This window comes from Papaver somniferum, chromosome 3 (assembly GCF_003573695.1).
Source record: "Papaver somniferum cultivar HN1 chromosome 3, ASM357369v1, whole genome shotgun sequence".
NCBI lineage: Eukaryota > Viridiplantae > Streptophyta > Magnoliopsida > Ranunculales > Papaveraceae > Papaver > Papaver somniferum.
The window spans coordinates 206,329,741-206,355,285 of record NC_039360.1 but is presented as its reverse complement, the minus strand read 5'-3'; the positions used below and the strand labels follow the sequence as shown (position 1 = coordinate 206,355,285).

Below are 25,545 nucleotides of genomic sequence, written 5' to 3'. Positions count from 1 at the left end.
ACTTTAAACTGAGCGGTCGTAAGAGATTTCACCTAATTAGATTACTCTCCTCTCCGATAGGCGGCTACTCCAGTAACAAAGACAAAAGAGGAAGTATGTTGTTACGAAGGATTAGTTTGCTAGAAAGGCAAACTTCGTGTATTTATAGACAAGAAAGTTTGGACACCAAGGAATTTCTAAAAACAAAATATTCTTGAGATATTCATTAAAGCACAAATTTGGTTTCCATAATTCCTGAAAATGCTCTTTCAAAAAATACAATCGAAATCTCTCGGAAAATCTAATCAATAAATGCACATTACTAATTCTGTAATTTCCCTACAAAGTGAAATTAATAACCTTAATTAAAATATTCTTAACTTACTTATGTTTCGATCCTGGGATTCTCTTCCCTTAGCCGTTAAGGAATATCTTTGAACAATTATAGAAATAAACATTCACAGCACGTGTTCAAAGTTTGTCGACATCTTTACTTTGTAAGTTCTCTTTCGCACTTACAACCTTGAAACCGATTTTCCACACTTCCAAACAAGTTTAGAATTGGTTCATCTGACTTTCAAGAACTATGTGATTGATCAAACCAACATTCAATCACAATCATGGGTTTACAGTTCTACCAAAATAAGTTTCGGTTCTACCTCCATGTGAGTACTACGCATAGTCACACTAGATTCCCAACGATTCGGTTGACTAGGTACTAGGATTGGTTCCCCACATATATATGGTATCTAACTTATATGTGTTGCACATGTCCATAGGGTCGTTTCCTCTTTCTGCTATAAACCTTGTTGCACCCCATACAAGGATCGGTTCCCCTTGATGTACTGCACCCCTTACAAGCATCGGTTCCCTTTCCCTTACTAGGATCGGTTCCCTTTCCCTTACAAGGATTGGTTCCCTTTACCTTACTAGGATCGGTTCCCTTTCCCCAAGGCAGACATAATCCGATCATACCACAGGTGATTACTTAAGATTGGTTTTACTAATAAAAGTTATACCAATACGAAAGTCAGGACTTTGTGAATAGTTCTACCAAGAACACAACAAGTTGTGAGCGGTTATAATCTATCATACATATTGGTTGTTCATAAGATATGCAATGAATAACAAAACTAATAACTCCTGGCAATTTCCTTTTCGGTTCACAAACAAGTTTATGAACTTACTTCTTTAGAACACATGTAAACATTGTTCCATAGGATGAAATCCTCACCTCATACCCACGCATAATCACAATAGCATTCAAATGATTATGGCGATGTCTTATCTACAAAGTTTAATGGTTAAGCAATAAACCTCGTATTGTATTCCTTAATACAATGTCTATCTAGAGTTAATATATGCTTCGTAGTTATGTTTTCAATATGCACGACTTGAAAGATACGTTAGGGAATGAAACAGTTCAAGTCAAATATCACTAACCTCAAGTGGAAGGATGATTGTTGTCGTTGTAGCTCCTTTCTTCTTCACATCTTCAAGACTTCGCAATACTTGTAATGTGTCATATCCTAATGCTTTCAAGCTAACCTATACGAAGTTTAACTCTAGTACATAATCAAGCGACTCTGAACATGAGTTTGATTCACTAAAATATGATAACCAAACTTGACATACCAACACTTGGTGGGTTCAACCGAGCAATGCTCTAACATAAATCCAGATTTGTCGCTCAAGGATATTCACAGATTTAAGGTATCGACTTTGAAGAAACCTTTGCTCCTGCGGCACACCTTGAGTCCATTTGGATGTTGTTAGCTCATGCTTGTTTTCTTAAGGTTAAGCTGTTTCAAATGGACATATAATCCATGTTCCTTAACAGAAATTTAAAGGAAGAAGTCTATGTCGCTCAACCTAAGGGTTTTGAAAATCCTGATTTCCCAGATCATGTTCTTAAGCTTAAAAATGCATTATATGGGCTAAAACAAGCACCTAGATCCTGGTTCGAAAAACTTACTACTTCTCTTCTTAGGAAAGGCTTTTCGACAGGCGGAGCTGATAAAACCTTGTTTACCAAATGGAGTGGAAAAGATATTGTCATTGCTCAAGTCTATGTAGATGATATCATATATGTTTCAACTTCTGAGAAACTTGCAAAAGATTTCCAAGTCTCTCTTGGGAAAGAATTTGAAATGAGAAAGGTTGGTGAATTAAAGTTCTTCTTAGGATTACAAATTCAGCAACATAAGGATGAAATTTACTTATCTCAAGAAAAATATGCAAAGGATCTTGTCTCAAGGTTCGGTCTGGATAAGTCAACTCCAAAACTGACACCTATGCCCACTACTGGTAAATTACATAGAGATGAGAAAGGAGTAACTGTGGATCAAAAAATGTATCGATCTGTTATTGGTAGCCTTTTATATCTTACAGCTACTAGACCTGATATTGCTTTTAGTGTTGGTTGTTGTGCTAGATTTCAGGCTAACCCAGAGAAATCTCATCTTGCAGCTGCAAAAAGGATCATACGATATGTGAATCACGAGGTCGGGTATGGTCTATCATACACTTTTTATACTAACACTGACCTTTCTGCTTATTCAGATGCTGATTAGGCAGGATATGTAGAAGACAGAAGAAGTACATTGGGGGTTTCTACTAGGTAGGACTGAATCTTGTGGCTTGGCATTGCAAGAAACAAAATTCACAATCCTTGTCCACATATGAAGCAGAATATATTGCTGCCGGCTCATGTTGTACTCAACTTCTCTGGATGAAACAAATGTTGGCTGATTATGGAATTGATACTGGAATAATGAAGATATTTTGTGATAACTCTAGCGCGATTCGAATCACTGAGAATCCCGTTGAGCACTCGAGAACAAAGCACATTGATATAAGGTACCATTTTATTCGATATCTCTATGAAAATGGTATCATAAATATGGAATTTGTACCTTCCGAACAACAATTGGAAGATATATTCTTACCAAACCATTAGATACTACTACATTTCAACACTTATGGCAGTATGTTGGTGTTGTTTTGGTTCATTAGTTGTTCCTAAAACTCTTGCCCCTGTGTTTATCTCGATCTTTTGGGCAATTGAGTTTGGAACTCCAGTTAGTGTTTACTTCAATTCTGCATCTGTTTCAGTAGATTGATTTTCTGTCAGGTTTCTTAGCGTAATATGTCCAAAGAAATCTTTCTTTTCTCGTGAAAGTAAGGTCGTTCTTGTTGTTCTTTCGGGAATGACATTTAATGGGGGAGGGTTCTTAATTGAACTTGTGCTTAATTTCCAAATCTTTGTGGGGAGTGCGGATGTGGAATATTATAGGGGTTTATCTTGTATCTTTATGAACTCCTTGATAAAAGCATCAAGGTTCGGCTATATGATTGCATCTAAAAAGTTGATATGTGCTTTATTTTGGTCATGAAATGTCTCTATGTAAATTTCATTAGGATCCCACTAGTTTTCGTACCTTTGCCAATTTTATTGACAAAAAGGGGGAGAATTAATGTGTATTTCACACTACAAATACATATGGTTTTCGAATCATTATGTAAGGGGGAGTGGTTTCCATGTGAGATGGAGTATTGACTAAGGGGGAGTGATACATATTACCATAGTATTGTTGTCGAAGTTGTGATACAATTGAACTTTGATGCTGTGTAATAATACTATGACACTGTGTAACAATGATTGAGAATTCTTGTTTTCTCATTGTTATAGCTACGGATTTTCAACAACGATGATACTAAACTTACAACCTTTGGGATCATTGGAGTACTTGAAATTGACGAAGATTTCGAGTAATGTTGAAGAACCAAGGAGATCAGGCGTGGAAGAGAAGCTACAAAAGTTTATTTATCTATTTTGAATTCCATATGTATTGATACTTTTGTCACTAAAATTGACAAAGGGGGGATTTGTTAGAGCACTGCTCGGTCGAACTTGCATGTGTTGCTATCTCAAGCATGTTTGTCAATGTTAGTGATCAAAACTATAAGTCTTGATTTCTAGTATACTATTAGCTAAGTCTCGGACTAGGATAGAAAGTGTAGTTGAGATCTAGACTCCACGGCGATCACCAATACAAAGAGGAAGAACTACTCAAGGAACTGGTGGAACTTCATCGACTAAAAGGTATGTGGAGACTTGAGCTTATCTATCACTCAAAAGTCTATGTACTCTATCTCCTATATTGATACAAAAGTCGTATTGCTATATAGACTTGATTATACACATTTGCTATTTCGAGCCGAGTTTATCTCGCTTATCTATTTCTCGAAATATGTGTTGGTAAGATTTCGCTTTGGCCAAGTTTATCTTTACTAGTGACGAAAGTCATATTAAGTTTCAATTACTTGAAAATTGCTTTGACGAAAAATAGCTCGTGAACAACAACTATATAACGTCCTTTAAGAATGTTTCAATGATTGAAATGAGAGTTTAGAATATATAACCTTGGAAGGATATAAACATTATGTGGTAACACATACCTGTGTAAGTCCTTATTCCTTGAACCAAAGTGTGCGTACTTTGCTGCTCAGGAAAACCGGAACTAAAGTCCGCGTACCAGTACGCGCACTGTCGGAAGTTCACGTCCCGTGAGTTTCTGCTGGAGTTTGTGAAATGAAAACAAACTTATTCCGGGTACTTAAGTCCGCGTACCAGTATGCGTACTTAAGTTGGTTATTTTCTAAAAACGGTTATTCGTGAACTTAAACTTATATAAACTAAGGAATGCATATTTGCAAACCGTGGCTATAAAGTTCATGAACTGATTCGAGTGAATCAAATCGTTTTTGCTTCGATTGTGTCTTGTATACTTCTATAAGATCTAAGCAATTGAACAACTCTCTAACTAGTTCATTTGAACTAGTTGTGGTAAAGAAGAATATGGTTGATATGAAATTGCTCATATGGATAACCATTTGGTTAACTACTGTTGAACCAACTAACTGTACATTTTTGGGTACGGTTACACAAACCTAAATAAACGTGCATTTCAATTGTGTGTAACAAGTTAAGTTTCGATCTAACAGTTGAAAGATATTAGCTTGAATCTAATCAGGTTTTCATCTAACGGTGAATATTGAATGATTTGTTACTAAGCTAACATTGATTGCAAACCCTGATTTGAAAGACTATATAAAAGAGAACTCTAGCAACTGGGAAACCTAATCCCCATACCTTTGTGTGATACTAGTTATATTATCTAGAGTCGATTCTCCTTTAACCTTAGGTTTCTTCTCGAGACCCTGTAGGTTAATGACTTGAAGACTTCATTGGGATTGTGAAGCCATACCCAACTATTTTCTTTGTAGTTGCGTGATCTGATCTTGCTGTTTCTACTGTGTTTGAGTAAAATCGTAAGATTGGATTGAGATTAATTTCTCCGATAGGCAAGATATAAAAGAAGTCACAAACATATTCTTCTCATCGTTTGTGATTCCGCAATATCTTCTTTCGCTAGTCGATTAAGATTATTGTGATGTGATTGATAATTCTAGGTTGTTCTTCTGGAATATAAGTCCGGGTTATCAATTGGTTCCCTTCACCTTAATTTATCAAAAGACGGAATAAAAACTCGTAGGTATTTCTGTGGGAGACAGATTTATCTATTACCGTAGACTTTTCTGTGTGATACAGATTTGTTTATTAAAGTCTTCGACTTTGGGTCGTAGCAACTCATAGTTGTGGGTGAGATCAGCTAAGGGAATCAAGTGCGTAGTATCATGTTGGGATCAGAGACATAAGGAGCGCAACTGTACCTTGGATCAGTGTGAGATTGATTGGGGTTCAACTGCAGTCCAGATCGAAGTTAGTTTGTAGTAGGCTAGTGTTTGTAGCGGCTTAATACAGCGTGTGTTCAATCTGGACTAGGTCGCGGGGTTTTTCCTGTATTTGCGGTTTCTTCGTCAACAAAACTTCCGGTGTCTGTGTTATTTCTTTTCCGCATTATATTTTGTTATATAATTGAAATTGGGAAATCCAACCTTTGGTTGTTGATTGAAATTTATTGATCCTTGAACATTGGTCTTTGGTACCGTTCAAGTAGTTTTTCTTGTATTCAGTTAGACTCAATGATTTCTATTTGCTTGAGTAAGTATTGAATCGAGAAAGTGAGATATAACTCTTTGATATACTTTTATTAAGATCGAGTCTGACTGACTAGTTGATTCTCTTAAAAGTATATTGGAGTTAGTCCATACAGATTGCTAAGCGAAATATTGGGTGTAGTTGTTAGACCCCCGCTTTTTCACACACAAATAGAATTACAGTCGGCAACAAATAATTTTATGTGCACGTAAATTTATAATATGAACACATAAAAATATAGCCATAGTTCATTGTTCTGTGCCAACTGTCAAATATAGGAAGTCAGCATTCCTCTGGACACATGTTGTTAACTGACACTTTTTTTATATGGAGGAGGGTTTCAGATCAAGGGAGTGGAAACTCACACTCAACTCACTGATTCACTAATAAATTAAATTTTAACATTTTCGGGATCAAAATATCCTTTAAAGACTCACTTATTATTTGAACTTACCCACTGATTCATGATGAGTTATGCTTAATGATTTAAACTATAAACAACCAAATACACTCTAAATTAAACCTTAAAACTCAGTATCATCTATGTTTCATCTGATGTAAAATCATCAAGATTTTGAAACTATATCACTGAAGCTATATCCTGATGACCGGTGAATTTGCAGATTTTGAAAATTGGGCAGATGACAGTAAACTATTAACACTTATCCGTTCAAATCAAAGGAACCGGACGAAACATTTTGTCAATCTATGTACCTGAGTTTGCTGAAAATAAAAACTCCCAGGTGCCCAATCGATTGTAGCATGAGTCGGTCTTGTTTTATGTAAGTATAATAATAAAAATTTGTTTGTAAGACCTCGGTTCGTTCGTACCAGTAGAAGAGAAACGAAGCATTCACGTTCATAATTTTACATTTCTCTACAAGACAAAGGGAAAGTGAAGCGCAACATTTCACTACCGCCAGAGAGAAGGTGAAAATGCAATATTTCACTGCCATTTCACTGATGGTGCAGGCGAATTATAATGTTTCAGTTTCCATTTCTCTTCTTCCGGTTTTGAGTGTTTAGTCTTACTTACATTCTTACTAGTATCACACTTATTTTGAATGTTAAGAAGGCATAGACGACACATTTTGTCTTGCGAGGTAATAGTATATTTGTGTTCTTGTTTCCAGGCATACACACTTGGCCAAAGGATTGCGCAAGGACAACCAACCTATACATACGTGAGCATTTATGAAGTAATGTTCAAGATTTATGCTAGTGCACTTGCAATGTTGAACCTGCTTGTGCTTATGCTCTAGATTTGTCGTTAAACATGCTTGTTTTTGTGTTATTTTCCCATGAAATAATGTTGCAGATGAAATAAATGTGACCTGAACCGGGATTCTCTCCAATTCATTCAAGCGAGAATGACTAAAGTTACCTTGCAGTAGTATCTTTAAACAGTACTTATGTATCTCTAATTATTTAAAAAACTTGCAACTTTTCTTATTTCACCAATCTCCGTGCATATCCACGTCCAGATTGATGTAGTTAGATTCCAATATGTTCGGAGGACACAAAGATATGGGCACACGGTTTATTCATTCCTAGGGAGAACCTAAATGGAACAACCTTATCATTCAAATTAGTAAGACTAACCAAGCATAGTCAAATGTTGCATTTCACTATCACTATGGAGTAGTGAAATTTTGCATTTCACCATTATGGTGGTAGTGTTATTGGCAGTAAAATGTTGTGTTTCACCGCTTTACGTATAGTAGAGTTTGTTAGAGCATTTCTCAGTTGAACCCACCAAGTGTTGGTATGTCAAGTTTGGTTGTCATATTTTAGTGAATCAAAAATCATGTTAAGAGTCGCTTGATTATGTACTAGAGTTAAACTTCGCATAGGTTAGCTTGAAAGTATTAAGATATGAGACATTACAAGTATTGCAAAGTCTTGAAGATGTGAAGAATCAATGAGCTACAACGACAACAATCATCCTTCCACTTGAGGTTAGTGATATTTGACTTGAACTGTTTCATTCCCTAACGTATCTTTCAAGTCGTGCATATTGAAAACATAACTGCGAAGCATATATGAACTCTAGATAGACATAGTATAAGGAATACAATACGAGGTTTATTGCTTAACCATTAAACTTTGTAGATAAGACATCTCCATAATCATTTGAATGCTATTGTGATTATGTATGGGTATGAGGTGAGGATTTCATCCTAGGGAACAATGTTTACGTGTGTTCTAAGGAAGTAAGTTCATAAACTTGTTTGTGAGCCGAAAATGAAATTTCCAGGAGTTATTGGTTTTGTTATTCATTGCATATCTTATGAACAACCAATATGTGTGATAGAGTATAACCGCTCACAACTTGTTGTTTCTTGGTAGAACTATTAACAAAGTCCTGACTTATGTATTGATATAACTTTTATTAGTAAAACCAATCTTAAGTAATCACCAGTGGTATGATCGGATTATGTCTGACCTTGGGGAAAGGGAACCGATCATAGTAAGGGAAAGGCAACCGATCCTTGTATTGGAAAGGGAACCGATACTAGTAAAGGAAAGGGAACCGATCCTTGTAAGGGGTGCAGTACATCAAGGGAAACCGATCCTTGTATGGGGTGCAACAAGGTTTATAACAGAAAGAGGAACCGATCCTATGGACATGTGCAAAACATATAAGTTAGATACCATATATATGTGGGGAACCGATCCTAGTACCTAGTCAACCGAATCTTTGGGAAGCTAGTGTGACTATGCGTAGTACTCAATGGAGGTAAAACCGAAACTTGTTTTGGTAGAACCGTTAACTTATGATTGTGATTGAATGTTGGTTTGATCAATCACATAGTTCTTGAAAGTCAGATGAACCAATTCTAAACTTGTTCGGAAGTGTGGCAAATCGGTTTCAAGGTTGTAAGTGTGAAAGAGAACTTACAAAGTAAAGATGTCGACAAACTTTGAACACGTGCTGTGAATGTTTATTTCTATAATTGTTCAAAGATATTCCTTAACGACTAAGGGAAGAGAATCCCAGGATCGAAACATAAGTAAGTTAAGAATCTTTTAATTAAGGTTATTAATTTCATTTTGTAGGAAAATTACATTAGTAATGTGCATTTACTAATTAGATTTTTCGAGAGATTTCGATCGTTATTTTTGGACAGAGCATTTCCAGGAATTATGGAAACCGAATTTGTGATTTAATGAATATCTTGATAATATTTTCGTTTTTGGAAATTCTTTGGTGTCCAAACTTACTTGTCTATAAATACACGAAGTTTGTCTTTCTAGCAAACTAATCCTTTATAAAAACGAATTTACTCTTTTGTTGTTGTTACTGGTGTAACCGCCTATCGGAGAGGAGTGTGATCTAATTAGGTGAAATCTCTTACGGACGCTCAGTTTAAAGTCTTCTTTAGGATTGAGAAGCTCTAGCGCGGCCCGTTGGTGGGAAACTAGATAATTGCGGTTTATCTTTGTTTTTGATTGATTTGATTGACTAACGGTGGTTGAAATCTGATTGTACCTAGTTTGTTTGTTATTGAGAATCTTCTCTTCTGATATAAGATTCACTCAAACTAGTTCAGAGTTTCGACAGGGATCTTTAGACTGTTGTTAGTTCTAAAGACGATCTTGTGATAATCCATTGTTAACAGACTCCGATCTGTGCATGATTGATCACAAGAGATTCAAGTGATTGTGTGTAGGTTTTTATTGAAGATTTAAGAAGATTTTAATACAAATAAGATATTGAAGATCTGACTTGGGTTTTACAATCTTTGGTGTGCACAATACTTGTTTGGGTAAAAGAGGATCCAATTAATAATTGGTTTATCCTTGTGGTAAATTTGATTGATTAATTGAGTAGATCGGCATCAACACGGTTCTTCGAATTAAAGGTGTTGTTGGCTTAATCTTAATCGATTACCTTTGGGTGATTGAACACAAGATAGATCTAGACCTGACGAAGGAGTTTATGTTGAGATAAACGGAAGAGCCTTTGTCCGACTCATATCACTTGGTTGAATAGAGTTGATACCAAACAAATTTATTGTTCCTTTATTATTTGGAATACGAACCAAAGGGATTGATCCAAGTACGTGACTTATTTATAAGTTGGAGGCGTGGGAATACATACGGAACTAGGTGAACTATAGGTTTAGTTACTTGGTCTCAACTATACGAAGTTAGTGTAATTTTGCGTAACGGCTTAATCCTGAGAGTATTTAATTCTGGACTAGGTCCTGGGGTTTTTCTGCATTTGCATTTTTCCTCGTCAACAAAATCTTGTTGTGTCATTTGCTTTTATTTTCCGCATTATAATTTTTTTATTATAATTAAAATAAATTAAACAAACGTTAATTCCTATTTACTTGAGCAATCCTATTGTGTTTGGTTAAGTCCGAACATTTGTATCAAGTAAACATACTTCGTTGTTGTATTTTCTCGATCTCGTATCCATAGAAAATCACACGAAGTGTGAACCGATTAGTTGTATTGTCTCGACTCAGTCCATAGACAATCACTTTCGAAGAAAGGATTTATAGGTAGGAAAAGTTTTAGCTTGAGGTATATTTGGGTACCCTCTCCTTTTCAGAGTTTTTTTTTAATTCACGTTCTAAACTACGAGCGTGAATCTTTTATTTTATTTGCCACTGGTATAAACAAACTAACATTTTATGATTATTCTTTATATATGAAATGAAAAAAGAAATTATCATGCTTTGATCACCAATAATACCTTGATTAACCTTTTATAGATGACGAGTTCAAGAGGTTCGAGATACAATTCTAAGGTTTACGTTTTTTCTTCGTAGTTGGAAACTAAAGAGGAAAATATGGGTTGGGTTCTTTTGAAAGTTGAAACGTGGATTTAACATATGGGTAGTTTTATCCGACTCATAACAAAATATTTAATCGGTAGTTTTTATTGAGTTAAGTACGAGTTTATCACTCTCTTGATCCCAAGATATCCTCCCTATAACAAAAGTGTTATATGAAGACTACATCAACTGTTTCACTCAACTACGCATGCCTAAGGGTAGTTTTAGTCATTTTCTTGTCCCAAATACTAATCAAATAAACTCTCGAATTTTTTGACCTTCCCCTCTTTTTCTATATTGCTTATTCTTCTCCTCTTTTACCCTTAAAAAACTAACAACATCACACGTATAGATACATGAAGATCTGATCTGTTCTCTGGTTTAACGTTGGCCATGTAGTAATATTTTAATATGTTGTTTTTTCTTTGATGTAATTTTGGAGTTAAGATTAGTGGGTTTATTATTTGCACAGATGATTGGGTTTGAATAGATCTACAGATTTGTCTTTCTGTATTTGTAATTTCAAAGATATAAGAAAATGATTTATTTTTATTTCGATCATGAGTATAAGGCGGGGGGATTTGAAAATTTTAATAAAGATCATCAAGGTTCAGTTGACTTTAGTCAAGAATAGTAAATTATGTGTTTGACTTATCCGATTCTTTGGAAAAATGATTCTTCTATGTGAGTCACATCGTTTTGATTTTTTTAGGTGAATCGTAGGATTTTAAAGACCATGAATGCCACCTATTGGAGGGGTGATTTGGAGGATATCTTTGGGGTGTCTGTAGCAGCTTCGCCCCTACCCGAAACCAATCAGTTCGACTGACCCCCCGCCGAACCCAATTATATGATCCAGTCCCCTACTCGAAGCCAGTCAGTTCGACTGATCCCCCACCAAACACAATTATACAATTATACTAGTATAAACCTTTACTGTGGGGATGCAACCATTAACTTCCTCATTACTAGAGTTGATGAGAAACCATTGAAATATAAGCTTGTTCCCAAAAGATTCTAAGTTTATTTGTGTTTTCACGTATCAATTGGGTTTCACGATAAAAATTATATCGCTGGCTTATTTATTTGTATTGTCTCATATGTACAGATATAACCCAATACAGACTAATATGTTAAGAGACTTACATGTTTTCACTTTCGTTTGAAGGAAAAGAATGGATGAAAATGACTAAATACAACATATAGTTAGTAAATACAACCCATCTAAATATTTATAAACCTTATTACATGAGTAAACAAAATTGACATCTATCTTCATCCCTGTTCTTTTTTCTTCTTTTTTTTGAATGACATCAATAGAATTTCATCTGAAAATTAAAAAAAAAACAATTAATTACCCAAATAAATTATTATTCTCTCATAAGCATTTGTTTAGAATTACTCTATATATTATTACTTATGGATGTATCACTTTGTCTTTCATAGTCTCAATATTCTAAGGTTTTTCTACAAATCAATTTAATGAAACTTATTCCTAAAATTATCTTGGGTGAAAAAACGAGGGTACCCAAATACACCACAATATTTTTGTTTCAACCTATAAGTTCGATACCAAGTGTATCGTCTATAGACAAAGTCAAGACAATACAACAACAAGGTATACACTTGATAATAGTTACGGTATAAAACCGATTGAATATAGGATCACTATCAAGTGTCTTGAATTAATGTACAAGTGTACTTTATTATAATAAAACATTATAATGCAGAAGTAAACTAAATAACACAAACAAGATTTTGTTAACGAGAAAACCGCAAATGCAGAAAACCCCCGGGACCCAGTCCAGTTTTCAATACTCTCAGAATTAAGCCGCTATACAAAGAACAAAATCCAAGTTCGTATAGTTGAGACCAAGTAAACTACCCCTAGTTACTTAATTTCCTCAGTATCCATACGTTTTCGAAATTTTGGTCACGCACGTGAATCACAAGATAGAAATCACTATTTGAATTGCTTTACCCAATAAATTCTTATGTACTCAACTCCTTTATCAACAACTTCGTATAGATGAGACCAAGTAACCTACCCTTAGTTACTTAGTTTCCTCAGTATCCATGTGTCTTCGACCTTTTTAATTTAGCGGGATAAAGTTTTAGCATTTTTAGGTAGGCTTTATCAAATGATCATAAGGATATATAATTAAAATTCATGTGTGAAAATCACAATGATGTTGATATCAATTTATGTTTACACATGTTGTGTTTAGCATAACATATGAGTTTTGGGTCAAGATAGTGATTTATGTCTTGTGATTCACGTACATGACCAAAAGGTCGAAGACGCAAGGATACTGAGGAAACTGAGTAACTAGAGGTAGTTTACTTGGTCTCAACTATACGAAGTTGGTTTTTCTTCTTTGTATAGCGGATTAATTATGAGAGTATTCAAAACTGGACCAGGTCCCAGGGTTTTTCTGCATTTGCGGTTTCCTCGTTAACAAAATCTTGTTGTGTCATTTACTTTACTTCCGCATCATTATAATAAAGTAAATTACACTTGTACGTCAATCCTAATCACTTGACTTTGATCATATAGTCAATCAGTCTTGTACCTTAACTATTGTCAAGTGAATATCAAATTGTTGTATTGTCTCGACTATTATCCATAGACGATCACACTTGGTATCATACTTATAGGTTGGAATTAAAATATTGTGGTGTATTTGGGTACCCTTGTATTTTCATAAAGAGACTTGAAAGATATGTTAGGAATGGAAACAAGTTAAGTCAGTATTACTAACCTCAAGTGGAAAGATGGTATCTTCGTCGTAATCGTTACTTCTTCACATTCTTCAGGTCTTCAGAGTAATACTCATAAGTCTCAACATTCCTAGACTTTCCAATCTAACCTAAACGAAGTTGACTCTAGCAATTAATCAAGCGACTCTAGCTAGATGAGTTTGATACTAAAATATGCAACCAAACTTGACATACCAACGCTTGGTGGTTCAACTGAGCAACGCTCTAACATAGGGTATTCTATTTCGATATAATAGTTATCTTCGTTTAATTCTATCTTTACATGCTTTTAGACTAACAAAACTTTAGATACGATAGTTCACCGCATTGGAAGTTAAAACAACAGTAACATCATTTAGTTTAACTAAAATATTAATGAAACCCTAAAAATTGATTGGATCAATATAAGTCGGCCCTTGTTTTGATAGGCTTTATAAATACCCTTGTTCCACAATAAATATACCCCTCTTCATTTATAAGCCCATCAGGGGTCCATTTTAATTTGTTTTGTCTCCATATATATCCTCCCCACACAATAAATCGTTTTTATTCTTTTCTTTTCAGATCTATTTTTTTTCTCTCCATGTGCCACCTCCTCTGCCATCACCAAAGCAGTAAGCTCTTTACTTCTCCATCGCTGCTTCCAGTAACACCACCATCTCTTACGCCACCACTACAACCAACACCACCGTCTCCATCGTCACAACTATCACCATCGCTTCTCCACCGCCCAATCAATCGATTAGATCGATTTTCACCCCAGTCAGTTTCGCCGTTGCAAAATACAAAGCGATCTCCGTCAGAATTCACTTTCAGATTCATAAATCGAGATTGATAATATTAAATCCTCCTTCTTGTTTTCGTTTCATCACTGATTTCCAATATCATATTCAGATTAAGGAGATCCGGGAGATTTGATATTAGTTTTTTATAAATTCAAAAAAACTATGGAGATCGAGAGATCTGATTCCAATATCACTGAATGAAGATTTGATTCAACTATATTTCTATGTTTAGTTCGATTTGTATCTCGTCTTTTTATTATGGATTCAACTCTAAAACAGTAATCAATCTTGTTTGTTTAGTTTATTAGGTTATAACTTTAATTTCTTGTATATTCTAGATCTTAACCACATTTTTGTTGATTTTTTTTATATGCAGTCTGATTTTTAGGTTGTTGGTGGATCATTTTGATGTATTTTCGTTGATGTTTTGTTTCATGGTCGAAAAATCTCTGGACTTCAGTTTTTATGGGATCAATTACTGTTGTTGATCCCATAAATGGGTTCAACTTTTGTTGTTGACAACATTTTTTATGGGATCAACTAATGACTCCTATTATTGACAACATTTCGTTGGATTAGTATAGTCATGCTTGTAGTTGAAATCATGTTTGTTAAAAAAAATAGCTTAATTTCTTGCTGGTTTCTGTTTGTGTATTGTTTTTCGACTAATGGTAGTGGTGGTGTTGTTGGATTTCATAGTTGTAAAGTTCTTCAAATGTTGAATTTATGGTGCAATGGTAGCATGACTGACTCAATCTCAGATGATGCGTGTTCTACTCACGCCAAATTCACTCATTCATATTTGTATATGTCCTTTTTTGTTTTTTTGTGTGTGTCAAACTTTGGTTGTTGACTCCATTTACTGGTATCAACTTCCACTGGTGACAATGGTGGACTGGAATATTTTTTTCAGTTATCGTGTCAACTTTGGTTGTTGACCCCATTCACTGGGATCAACTTTTATCGTTGACACGACTTAACTGGAATATTTTTTAGTTATTTGTATCAACTTTGGTTGTTGATTCCATTCGATCAACTTCGATTATTGACAAAAAATAAAATAAAACTGGAATATGTATTACTAAAGTTATTTTTTGAACTTTTAATTTATGGATCAACATCGTTTGTTGACACCGAATTTTGATGGCGGCGGTGGTAACGGCACCAGCGGTGACAACATCGACAATGATGGTGGTGATGGTGGAATATTAGTGGCGGTGGTGGAATATTAGTGGTGGTTGTAGTTAGTAAATGGTGGTGGAATGGTGGTGGCGGCGGCAGTGCTGGTGGTGGTGGAATGGTGGTGGCTGTAAAGTAAGAAAAAGAAATTCGTTAAGGAATAAGGTTTTTAAATAAAAACTAATATTATAAATGAGGGTATTAAGGTAATTTATTTTTAATAGATAAGGTTTTTAAATGATACGGGTATATTTATTGTTGTATAAGGTTATATTTGTTGGGTGTCAAAATTATGAGTATTTAATTAATATACCCATACAAGTATCCAACATATATATGACTACTAGGTCTCAACCCGCAGTTATGGCACGGGCAAGGATATGTGTTTCAAATGTATCCATCGATTCATACATATAGTAATTGTCTGAGAAGAATCGAACCGATCGATCCAGGTCTAACTGTTTTGAAGAGTTGGTTAATAAACATGTCCTTATCCTAAAATATTCTAATATTGTGTATGTAAGTTATACAACCCTTTGGGACAAACGTAGTTAATCGTTAGAGAAAATCATATGGGCAGTAGAACATTACTTCGTTCAGTACTTCAAAAAAAATCATCAAAGGTCATTCACCAAACTTGTAACAAAACTAAAAATACCTAAAATTACTTTAAAATCAATTAGATTAATCTTGCAAAATCTGTTAGCATTAGAATTTATTTTTTCTCTTTGATATAAATTGTTGGGTTCCCAATTTACAAAGATTTGTGTTTATTCATTTTCCTAAAATTTATAATAATATTTAATTTTTTATCAATTTCTTTTCTTGTCTCTTTACCTATTATCATGAACTATTTCTCAAACATGCATAATTACACGAAGTTGGGGGGAAAATGACAAAAACAGAAATCATGACAAAAAAGGGGAATAAAGAGAGATCTGAGAAACTGAATCGATTACAATTAATTCACGCTTAACCTTGCATAATCCCATGAAGTATGGGGAAAATAAAGGGGAATAAAGAGAGATGTGAGAAACTAAACCGATTACTATTAATTCGCGTGTAGCCTTGTGTTTGGTCAAATTTTTTATAGGTTTCATTTTTCTTCCTGCCCCCTACCCGACAAATCTTAAAATCACAACATCTTCTTTTTTGAAAAAATCAGGCATTTAAAAATTGTTATAATTTTAAAAAATAATAAAAAAAGTAATTTGAAAACTAAAATCAAATTAAAACAAAACAAAGAAAAATTAACCAAGCGTGACTAAATAATTTACCTATCTTAGGACACATTTTATCACCCTACTACCACCACTTCTTCCACCACCACATTATCGTCACCACTCCACCAGTCTCACCAATACTCACCACCATTATTCCCACCGTCGATCCACCACCACCACCCACCATCACAACCACTATTAGTGCTTAATTTACCTATCTTAGGACCCCTTTTCTCACCCTACTACCACTACTTCTTCCACCACCACATTATCGTCACCACTCCACCAGTCTCACCAGTACCCACCACCATTATCCCCACCACTGCCCACCATCACAACCACCATTAATGCTTATTGATATGGTTAATATCAAATAAATTTATTATGTATCAACAAAATATATTCATTTGATTAATTAAAGAAACATTTATTATGAAATATCAATTGAAAATTTATTATTAAATTTTAATTAAACTTGATCATTGATAGCGGTAAACTTATGTTTTGCAAGTATAAATTTGATCGTTCTTTATCTAGCATAACTTGTCCAAACTTTGTTTTTAATTATGGAAATGTAATCAATTTATTTTAATACTAAAAACCGTGATTTATTCGATCAGGTACTATAAATAGCTGGGATCCCATTTGGGTGATCCAGAGGAGGTCATGATCATATTGTCTTATATGATTTAGTATCCTCCTCAAAATATTTGTGTTTTGTCCTTACCTGTTGTGCTAAAAACACCCAACTACATCTATCACAATAAAATGTTGCCCATTTTGTAAAGACACAAAACTATTATTGTCCACTACTATTCACTAACATCAACTACCGTTGTAAAAACCATCCACGCCCACTATTCTTTCCACCACCAGTAATGTTACCACCTCCACCACTCACAAATATCCGCCACTGTTTCCACCACCCACTACTTATTTCACTACCACCATTAACCGTGGTCACTGTAGTACAATGGTAAAGTCATTGGGTGATGATACCAGTTACCTGAGTTCGAAACTCGTCAGCACCAAATTCTTTACCGATCAATATATATATATAGTTTTTAGTAAACTTATTTATTAATAAAAATATGTATTTATTAGAACATTTATCATGAAAAATTAATTAACCATTCATCATGAGAAATTAATAGGACACTAATTAATAAAGTATTTATAATGGTTAGTTGAAAAGACAATGACCGTAGATTTATCCCTCCTAGACAAATCTCAGCCGCTCTTTAGCTAGCATAAATTAGCCAAGCTTTGTTTTGTATTCTAGACGTCATTTAATCTAACCAAATTTCTAATGAAACCCAAAAAATTGGCTGGATCAGTATAAGTATCTAACATATATATGACTAGTGAGGTTGTCAGATAATTATTATTATTGTTATTATTTTGATATGTATGTGAAACACATGGATAGACGAAACCCCTATTTTTAGGAGGAAGAAAAACAACTAATCAAAAAAAAAAAACAAGAACAAGAAGATAAATGATGTTTAACATGGGTTTTGCTTACCCACGTAATTTAGGTGTATAAATATTTGAGTTTTTTACTTTTGGTTGCATATTTAGCTTAAGTATGGGTTACATTTAGTCACTGTCCAATAGATTATTATTTGTTTCCAACATTTCAATTAGATTTTTTCTGTCAATGAGATGTGATCAGTCAAATCTAGTCTAATAACTTATTAGAATTAGCATACATTTCGTGTTTGGTAATATAATTAGATTTATTTTACATATTTATCGTACATGAAAATTTATTTAAACCTCTACTATATAAAAATTCTGTGACGGAAGACGGAAACACCTTAATTAGAGAAAGAAAAACAACCTTAGTTTTGGCTAGTAGCGGCCAGTGGTTGTCAATTTCGATCAGTATCACCGATTTCACCGTATCATATTTGTATCAGTGAAAACCGATACTATACAGATACCTGATATGACGAACCATACACGACATAATTTTTCAGGCACAAAGCTTGAGCAGCGGATAAGATCCAATGGACTTTCATGTGATCCACAACCAGTCATCCCACATCCATATTTTAGATTTACCTTCCGCATCAATCTACCATCCAATGAATTTGCACCATAATAAATGGGCGACTTGAATACAAGTAGATCTAGTAACTTTTTTTTTGGTTGAATTTAAACTTACTCAAAGAAGAGTAGAAAAAGGAAAAGAGAGAGACAGAAAAGGATAATATTAGGTTTAGTTTTCTATTTTGCTTTTTCTTTTCGGTTCTATTTACGATCAATATACCGCGTTACCTTTTTTTAAAAAAATTAGTTACACATGTTTATCATGTGTGGATGAACATCAACCGAATGAAGATATCGAAGTAGTTGGGACATCCAGTTTGATATTTTCTGATTCAGCAGGAACAAAGTACTTGTTTATGACATGTTATACACGCGTTATAAAGTGATTGCAGTAAAGTTTTCTCGGCAATCACTGTGAAAGTGGTCATCTAGTTCAACATATAACATGTTAAGATACACTGAATATACATACAAAAGATGGAATATAAAATATTTAATCAACACGCTATTATATAAATGTCACAAATGTATAATACTAATCCATTAAATTCGGCAATAATCCGATATCGATTAGTAGTTATTTTTTTGTTATAAGATACAGATTAATTTAGAGTGTAACTGTGTTCTTCATGCGCATCATCATGGAGGAAAACATGCAACTGATTCTCAAAAATAAGTCAAAGTATCTAACCATATAAGCCGGCGATCAAGATAAGAAGAGGGACGACGTAAACATGGAAGAAACAATGGATTCTTACTCTATTTTTAATATTCTAAGCTTGTTAATCTCTTTATCAATTTCTATGGCTTTTGAGAAAGCTATTGAAATGCGAGGGTACCAAAATACACCACCAACGTTTTCTTAGGCAGCCTGTATGGACTAAACTCAATTACAATTACGAAAGTCACAACATAATAAATCTCAATCAAGAATTATAAGAAGAGTTTATATCTCCTTCTCTCAGAATTAATATGTAAACGGAGACAAGCCCATGAACCTGATTATATTGTGAGAGTACTTGGAAAATTCCAAAGATCGATATCCAAGATCAATCAAGTCGTATCCAACAATTACGATGCACATATCTACTTTGGTTGATTTATGTACAATCCGTGATATTTCAATTATAAAGATAAACAAACAATGGGAAAAAAGAAATAGCACATACACAAGAAATTTTGTTAACGAGGAAAACACAAATGCATAAAAACCCCGGGACCTTGTCCAGATTTGAACACCAAACTTTATTAAGCCGCTACAGACTCTAGCCTACTATCGAAACTTCATTCTAGAATATAGTCGAGACCGAATCTACCATCATAACGATTCAGTTATAATCGCGCTCCTTACGCCTCTTGAATATCGCAAGACTATGTGCAATTGATTCCCTTAGTTGACGTCCTTAACAACCTAAGAGTTTCTTCAACTCAATTGAAGACTTTAAACCAATATGCCTCCCACAGATAATTAAGCTTATATGTGATTTCCATTTTGATGAAAGATCAAGGTGAGGTAGGAAATCGCTTGCAATAGACAAAGTTTAGCAAACCGCAAAATACGGTACTTACGACTCCCAAAGACCAACCTAGATTTTATTCACTTTACAAGTAATTCCTACTCCGGTTTCAATTAAGAATCGTTATAGAGGAATATACCCGTGGAATCATAAAATATGAGACGAAAAAACTTTGCAATTTCTATTTATCTTTCCTGTTCGGAGTAAGACTCTACAATCAGTAGCAAGATCAGGATACACGAACTATCAAGATAAAGATAGTCGGACTTGGCTTCACGAGTCCCTAAGTGAAGTCTTTTTAGTCGCTAAACCTAAAAAGGTTTAAAGGAGAGGACGAATCTAGTTTACAACTATGACACACAAGAAAAGTGTTGGGGATTCAAAATCCCAGTTGCTTGAGGTTTTCCTTATATAGACTGTGAAAACAAAGGTTGCTTTAGATTTAAGATAAGGTAGCTTTGAAATCAAGCAATCAACATTTACTGTTAGATGAATCTTTGATTTGAGATTAACACAACAAAAAATATACACTCTGGTTAGGATGGACCATCACTGAACCATGTCCAATGACTTGTTCAGGAAAGGTTAGCCGAAAATATCCAAAAGAATTATAATCTTAATCATTTTCATAAAACACTTTAAGACTTTAATCTTGAGTCACAACCATAGATTATTATGTGATCAAATATATCTAGATGTGTTTGTATAGAGAGTTGTTCAAATGTTGATTATCTCATAGAAATAATTCTGATACATCTGAAAATATTCGACGGGGTAAGTAAGTGTACCTGGCATGTGTACTTACTTCCAGTTCGTGGGTTATTTTGTCATGATACGTGTACGGGGTATGTATACCCTTAAAAAAAGAGTTTGGGAGTTCACAAAATTTTTTCGGTATGCATACTAGGTATGTGTACCAACCTGAGTTCACGGGTCACAAAACTTTTTGGGTTTGCAAACTGGGTATGTGTGCCAAAAGTCTTGCCGAACTATAACTACGCCGATACGTGTACTGGGTACATGTACTGCGGCTCCGGACCTGTAATAGTTTGCGCCAGTATATAAGCTGGTACGTGTAGAGTCCTGTATCCAGATTTACAATATTTCTATATCTCTTTAATAATCAATTTGAATCATTCCCGAATAACATCAATGACATATATCACTGTTCCAGGATATTTTCAAATGATAATCTTGATTCATAATTTATGTCATAAACAATAAATTGTTTTTAACCAAATTCATCAAGTATGAACAAATGTTCTTAAGCTTAGTCAACATATTTCGAGAATAATTAATCAAGACAAACTTGACTCGAAATTTTTGTTGTGCATGTAAAATTCTTTAGTCATGCGACATAGTCTCATAGATATAAAGGTGAAAACTTGAGTAATAGGCGGTTCAGTCTTGAGTTACCTTTAATTTATTGATGAAGTTCTCCAAAAGCTTCGGTTGATCTTCGCCTTCAAACGGTAGAACATAGTGATGTCTGGTACTCAACCACACACTTTTATCCTAATCCGACACTTGAGTAAATGTATACTAGAAATCAAGATATACTTTTGATCAACTAAATTTGACAACAAGCTTGAGATCGATAGCAACACTTGTGAGTTCGACCGAGCAATGTTCTAACAGAAGGTGCATTTACTAGACTTATCGCGTTGTACTCTTTTTCCTACGTCAAGTGTTTTCCCACTGGGTGTTCCTTGTCAAGGATTTAACTAGGCAACATATGCGTGTCCACTGTCTGAACCTTTACATGCTTATGCAATATCAGGTTTTTGTCTTCTGAGTTTTCCTGGTATATTTGTAATAACTTAGCCATAGTGGTCATTGGGGGGTGGGGTGGGGAGGTGGGGGGTTATAAACCAAGTTTATTTAGTGACCTTCGTGTCTAAGATTAGGGTTCACATAACTTAGGCACCAAGTCTTCTACCTATATAAATAAAGGCTTAAACTCTTGTATTTTACACACATAATGATAACTTCTCTCTCCCTTTACTTTGTGTCTCTTTTTGTATTTTCTAGATTCACAATTAAAAAAACCCACATCTTTCACGCATATTTTCTGCGAAAATAAAAGGAAAAAATAAATAAAAGCCGCACATATTTCCTATCTTTTCTCCACCTGTTCAAAATATTCGCCCCGCCAGTGCCGCCACACTAAATCAAAAATGCATCGCCACAAAATAGGACTATACACCAAATTAAAAATGCATCACCACGGGACCTGCCTTTTGTATATCAAATTAAAAGAAGAAGAAAAAATGCCCTTTGTACAGCACGGGCACAAATCCAATGTCTATATTTATTGTTTATAAAGAGTGTTTAAGCAATGAGACAATCATTTTTCGCCCTATGGTATCAACTTACATACTCATAAAGTATGGGCGTGGTAGGGTATATATTTATTGGGGACCTGCTGGAGAACCATAGCTGCTACTTCGCACCTGATCTCTGCTCACCCAAGTTGGCAGGTCGATTCTGGTGATCTTATATCTTTTTGGTGTGATAATTGGTTGGAAACTAAAATGCTAAAGGAGCAATTAATGCCCAAAGTTGTTTAAGCTGGCGCGAAATAGAAAGTCTACTATTGGTTCATGTCAATGCCGACGTCTACTTTTGATTTTAAACACAATCTTAAAGATACATGTTGAGTGCATTCATCATCACCAGTTTCATGAAACCTTAGTCCTCAATAACATAGTTTCTTACTGAACCAAAAATGAAGAAAACGGAACCTTGGCTAGACATAATTAGGCTTAACATTATTGAAAAGCCAACTTAACACCCAAATTACATTACATAGAAACGAAGAGAGCAATACGCTATATATTTCTTGAAACTCTTAACAAGTATGAAAGAAGAAGGGGGGGGAATACACTGAAATGCATCATGATATAGTCATACTAGTGATTTACGGGGTCCTTAATAATGGGTTGTCTGGTTTTGATTTAGCCATTAGGTTTCACGTATCTCAGAAGCAGCATGATTCCCATTGGCTACTTTCTTAGGATCTCCATTCATCACAACCACTTCTGTCAAACTCATCTCACCTTTACTCTTCCTTTCAGCAATTTGTCTCTGTGTAGATTTATAGAACGTGGCGTAGAGTATCAATTGACCTAACCCAAACAAAGTACCGAGGCCGTTTGGAATCTGACAGAAAAACAGATAACAGAGAGAAGAAAATGTTAGCTAGCGTTGAATTAATGAGCAGCACACGCTTGAGATAGAATCATTTACTGATGGGAGAGAAGGAATTAGATTAAGGCATACTTACAGTGATGAAGAGATCGAAACGGATAAGAGCATAAGTTGTCCAGCAAACACCATTGGCAAAAGAAGCTAGGGAAAGAAAGAAGGGCATGTATTCCACACTTCTCGTTGTAAGCACCATTTTCTGAAGTTAACAATAAAATAATCAACTTAAGATATTAATTTAATAGAAAACTAAATCTGCATGCACGAATGTGTACGTGTAGCAGTGCCAGCAACTAGAATAGACCTAGCAACCTTATTTAGGTAGGTAAATAGTAAAATATGGATGACGATCAGCTGGTAACACAAATATAACGTGGAAATCTTAATACCCTAGGTAAGGTGTATGTAGAACACTACTGGAAGATAAGTCATGCGAAAACGGATTACACGAAAAAGACTCACCATGACGGATAATGGAGCGACGTACATCAAAATGCAAACGAATACACACATACTTCCGACGATTAAAGATCGACGTTCATGTGTATGAGCCAACGTAAGAACCAAGACGGTCGTAACGGCAACAAATAAGCACTCGAGTAGAAAAATTGCTAGTACTCTTAGCCTCATTTTACCCTCAGAATAGTAAATGTAGAGTAACACGTAAGAGAGTTCGATAACGAAACCAGTTCCATTGATGGTTATAACCAGCATGCTGTGGGGATGAACAATGGGCAAACCATATAGGACCCATAACATGCAATTAAGCAGGGTTGCCAGGTATGGTGCCGGTGAGAATTGTTCTACTGATCTCTTCTTCCATATCTGAATAAAAGTTGGTCTGAAAAACAACAAAGGTAATCAACAATTAGTTTTCCCAAGCCAAGCATCTGATTAACTACAGATTTGAATATTGAGATGGTACGTTATACTATACTAGTAGAGTTTAAGGCTACTTACACTGGTGACAAGAAAAGTGCAAGTGCTATTACGTTTCCTGCAATATTATTCAACATAAAACCATGTTAATAAAATCAAGAAACTAGTTGGGCTAACAAAAGAAAACTCTGAGTAAATATGCTAGTGGATTTCTTGAATCAGAAAACATAAAGTTTCATTTGAGAAAAGAAAACAATTGGTCGAGAGATTCCAGTTTCAAGAACTAAACATGGATCATATATATTTTGTACGTAATTCTACTTTATCTTTGACCATGGTGAAAGAGCGTTAACACAACACTGGACCAGACACACTAAAAACAAAACAAAAACTAATAATAATCTTGTTACTAACCCAAAATTCCAACCGCAGTTCTAATAGCATCTGCTGAAACCATGGTTGCAAAATGGGATTGCAAGTAAGAAAAGAAGAAGAAAAATGTTTGTTTAGTTGATTAAAACACAAAAACAAATGGAAGGAGAGGAAGTGATTTAAATAGGAGAGTAGAAGTTTGTTTGGGTTTATCTAAAACTTATCTCTCTCTCTCTCTCTAGGGTTCACTAATTCTTGGCTAGGTCTAAAATGTGGTTGGTTTACTTGCATGACATGTATGGGTTTTATGTAAGGTTATATAGAACACATGGAGAAGGGGAGTTAATAAGGAGTGAGATAATGGAGATGGAGATGGAGATGAGGGTGTCAACGGCACTAGGTTCAAGATTTTTTTTTCAAAATCCCTGCTTATCTAGCAAAATTTTACATGTATCAAACAGAGATTGATCACTTTACTACATTCAAGCCAATTGCCAAATCTAGCATTTAATAGAGCTGAGTAAGAACCTATTGGGAAACAACAGTTTTCTTTCACTGAATTTAATTCCAACTTATCCACATCTATTATTAGTAAATTGCAGTAATTCTCTTCGATATGTTTTATGGGTTGGTTAAAAATTTCAACAGACTTCTATTTTGAATCTGTGTGGCAGCATTTTGCTGCAAAAAATTGTTACTGACTCAACTGTCGCTCAAGAGAGGTATCCCATATAC

At 34.7% G+C, this 25,545-nt stretch overlaps 1 protein-coding gene across 1 annotated transcript; it reads right to left on the bottom strand.

The window, feature by feature from the left end:
• Positions 1-22,956: 22,956 nt before the first annotated feature.
• LOC113358506 (bidirectional sugar transporter SWEET4-like) lies at positions 22,957-25,255 on the bottom strand. The gene is made up of 5 exons (XM_026602099.1): positions 24,853-25,255; positions 24,520-24,556; positions 24,022-24,400; positions 23,639-23,758; positions 22,957-23,514 (listed from the first exon to the last, which is right to left on the bottom strand). The coding sequence occupies exons 1-5, from the start codon at positions 24,893-24,895 to the stop codon at positions 23,317-23,319; spliced, it is 777 nt and encodes a 258-aa protein (XP_026457884.1). The 5' UTR covers positions 24,896-25,255; the 3' UTR covers positions 22,957-23,316.
• Positions 25,256-25,545: the final 290 nt, after the last annotated feature.

Coding starts and splice junctions, on each gene's coding strand:
- LOC113358506 (XM_026602099.1), bottom strand. CDS start 24,895: ATGGTTTCAGCAGATGCTATTAGAACTGCGGTTGGAATTTTGG. Junction 24,557..24,852: donor AACTGCGGTTGGAATTTTGG/GTTAGTAACAAG, acceptor ATAATATTGCAG/GAAACGTAATAGCACTTGCA. Junction 24,401..24,519: donor GCACTTTTCTTGTCACCAGT/GTAAGTAGCCTT, acceptor GTTGTTTTTCAG/ACCAACTTTTATTCAGATAT.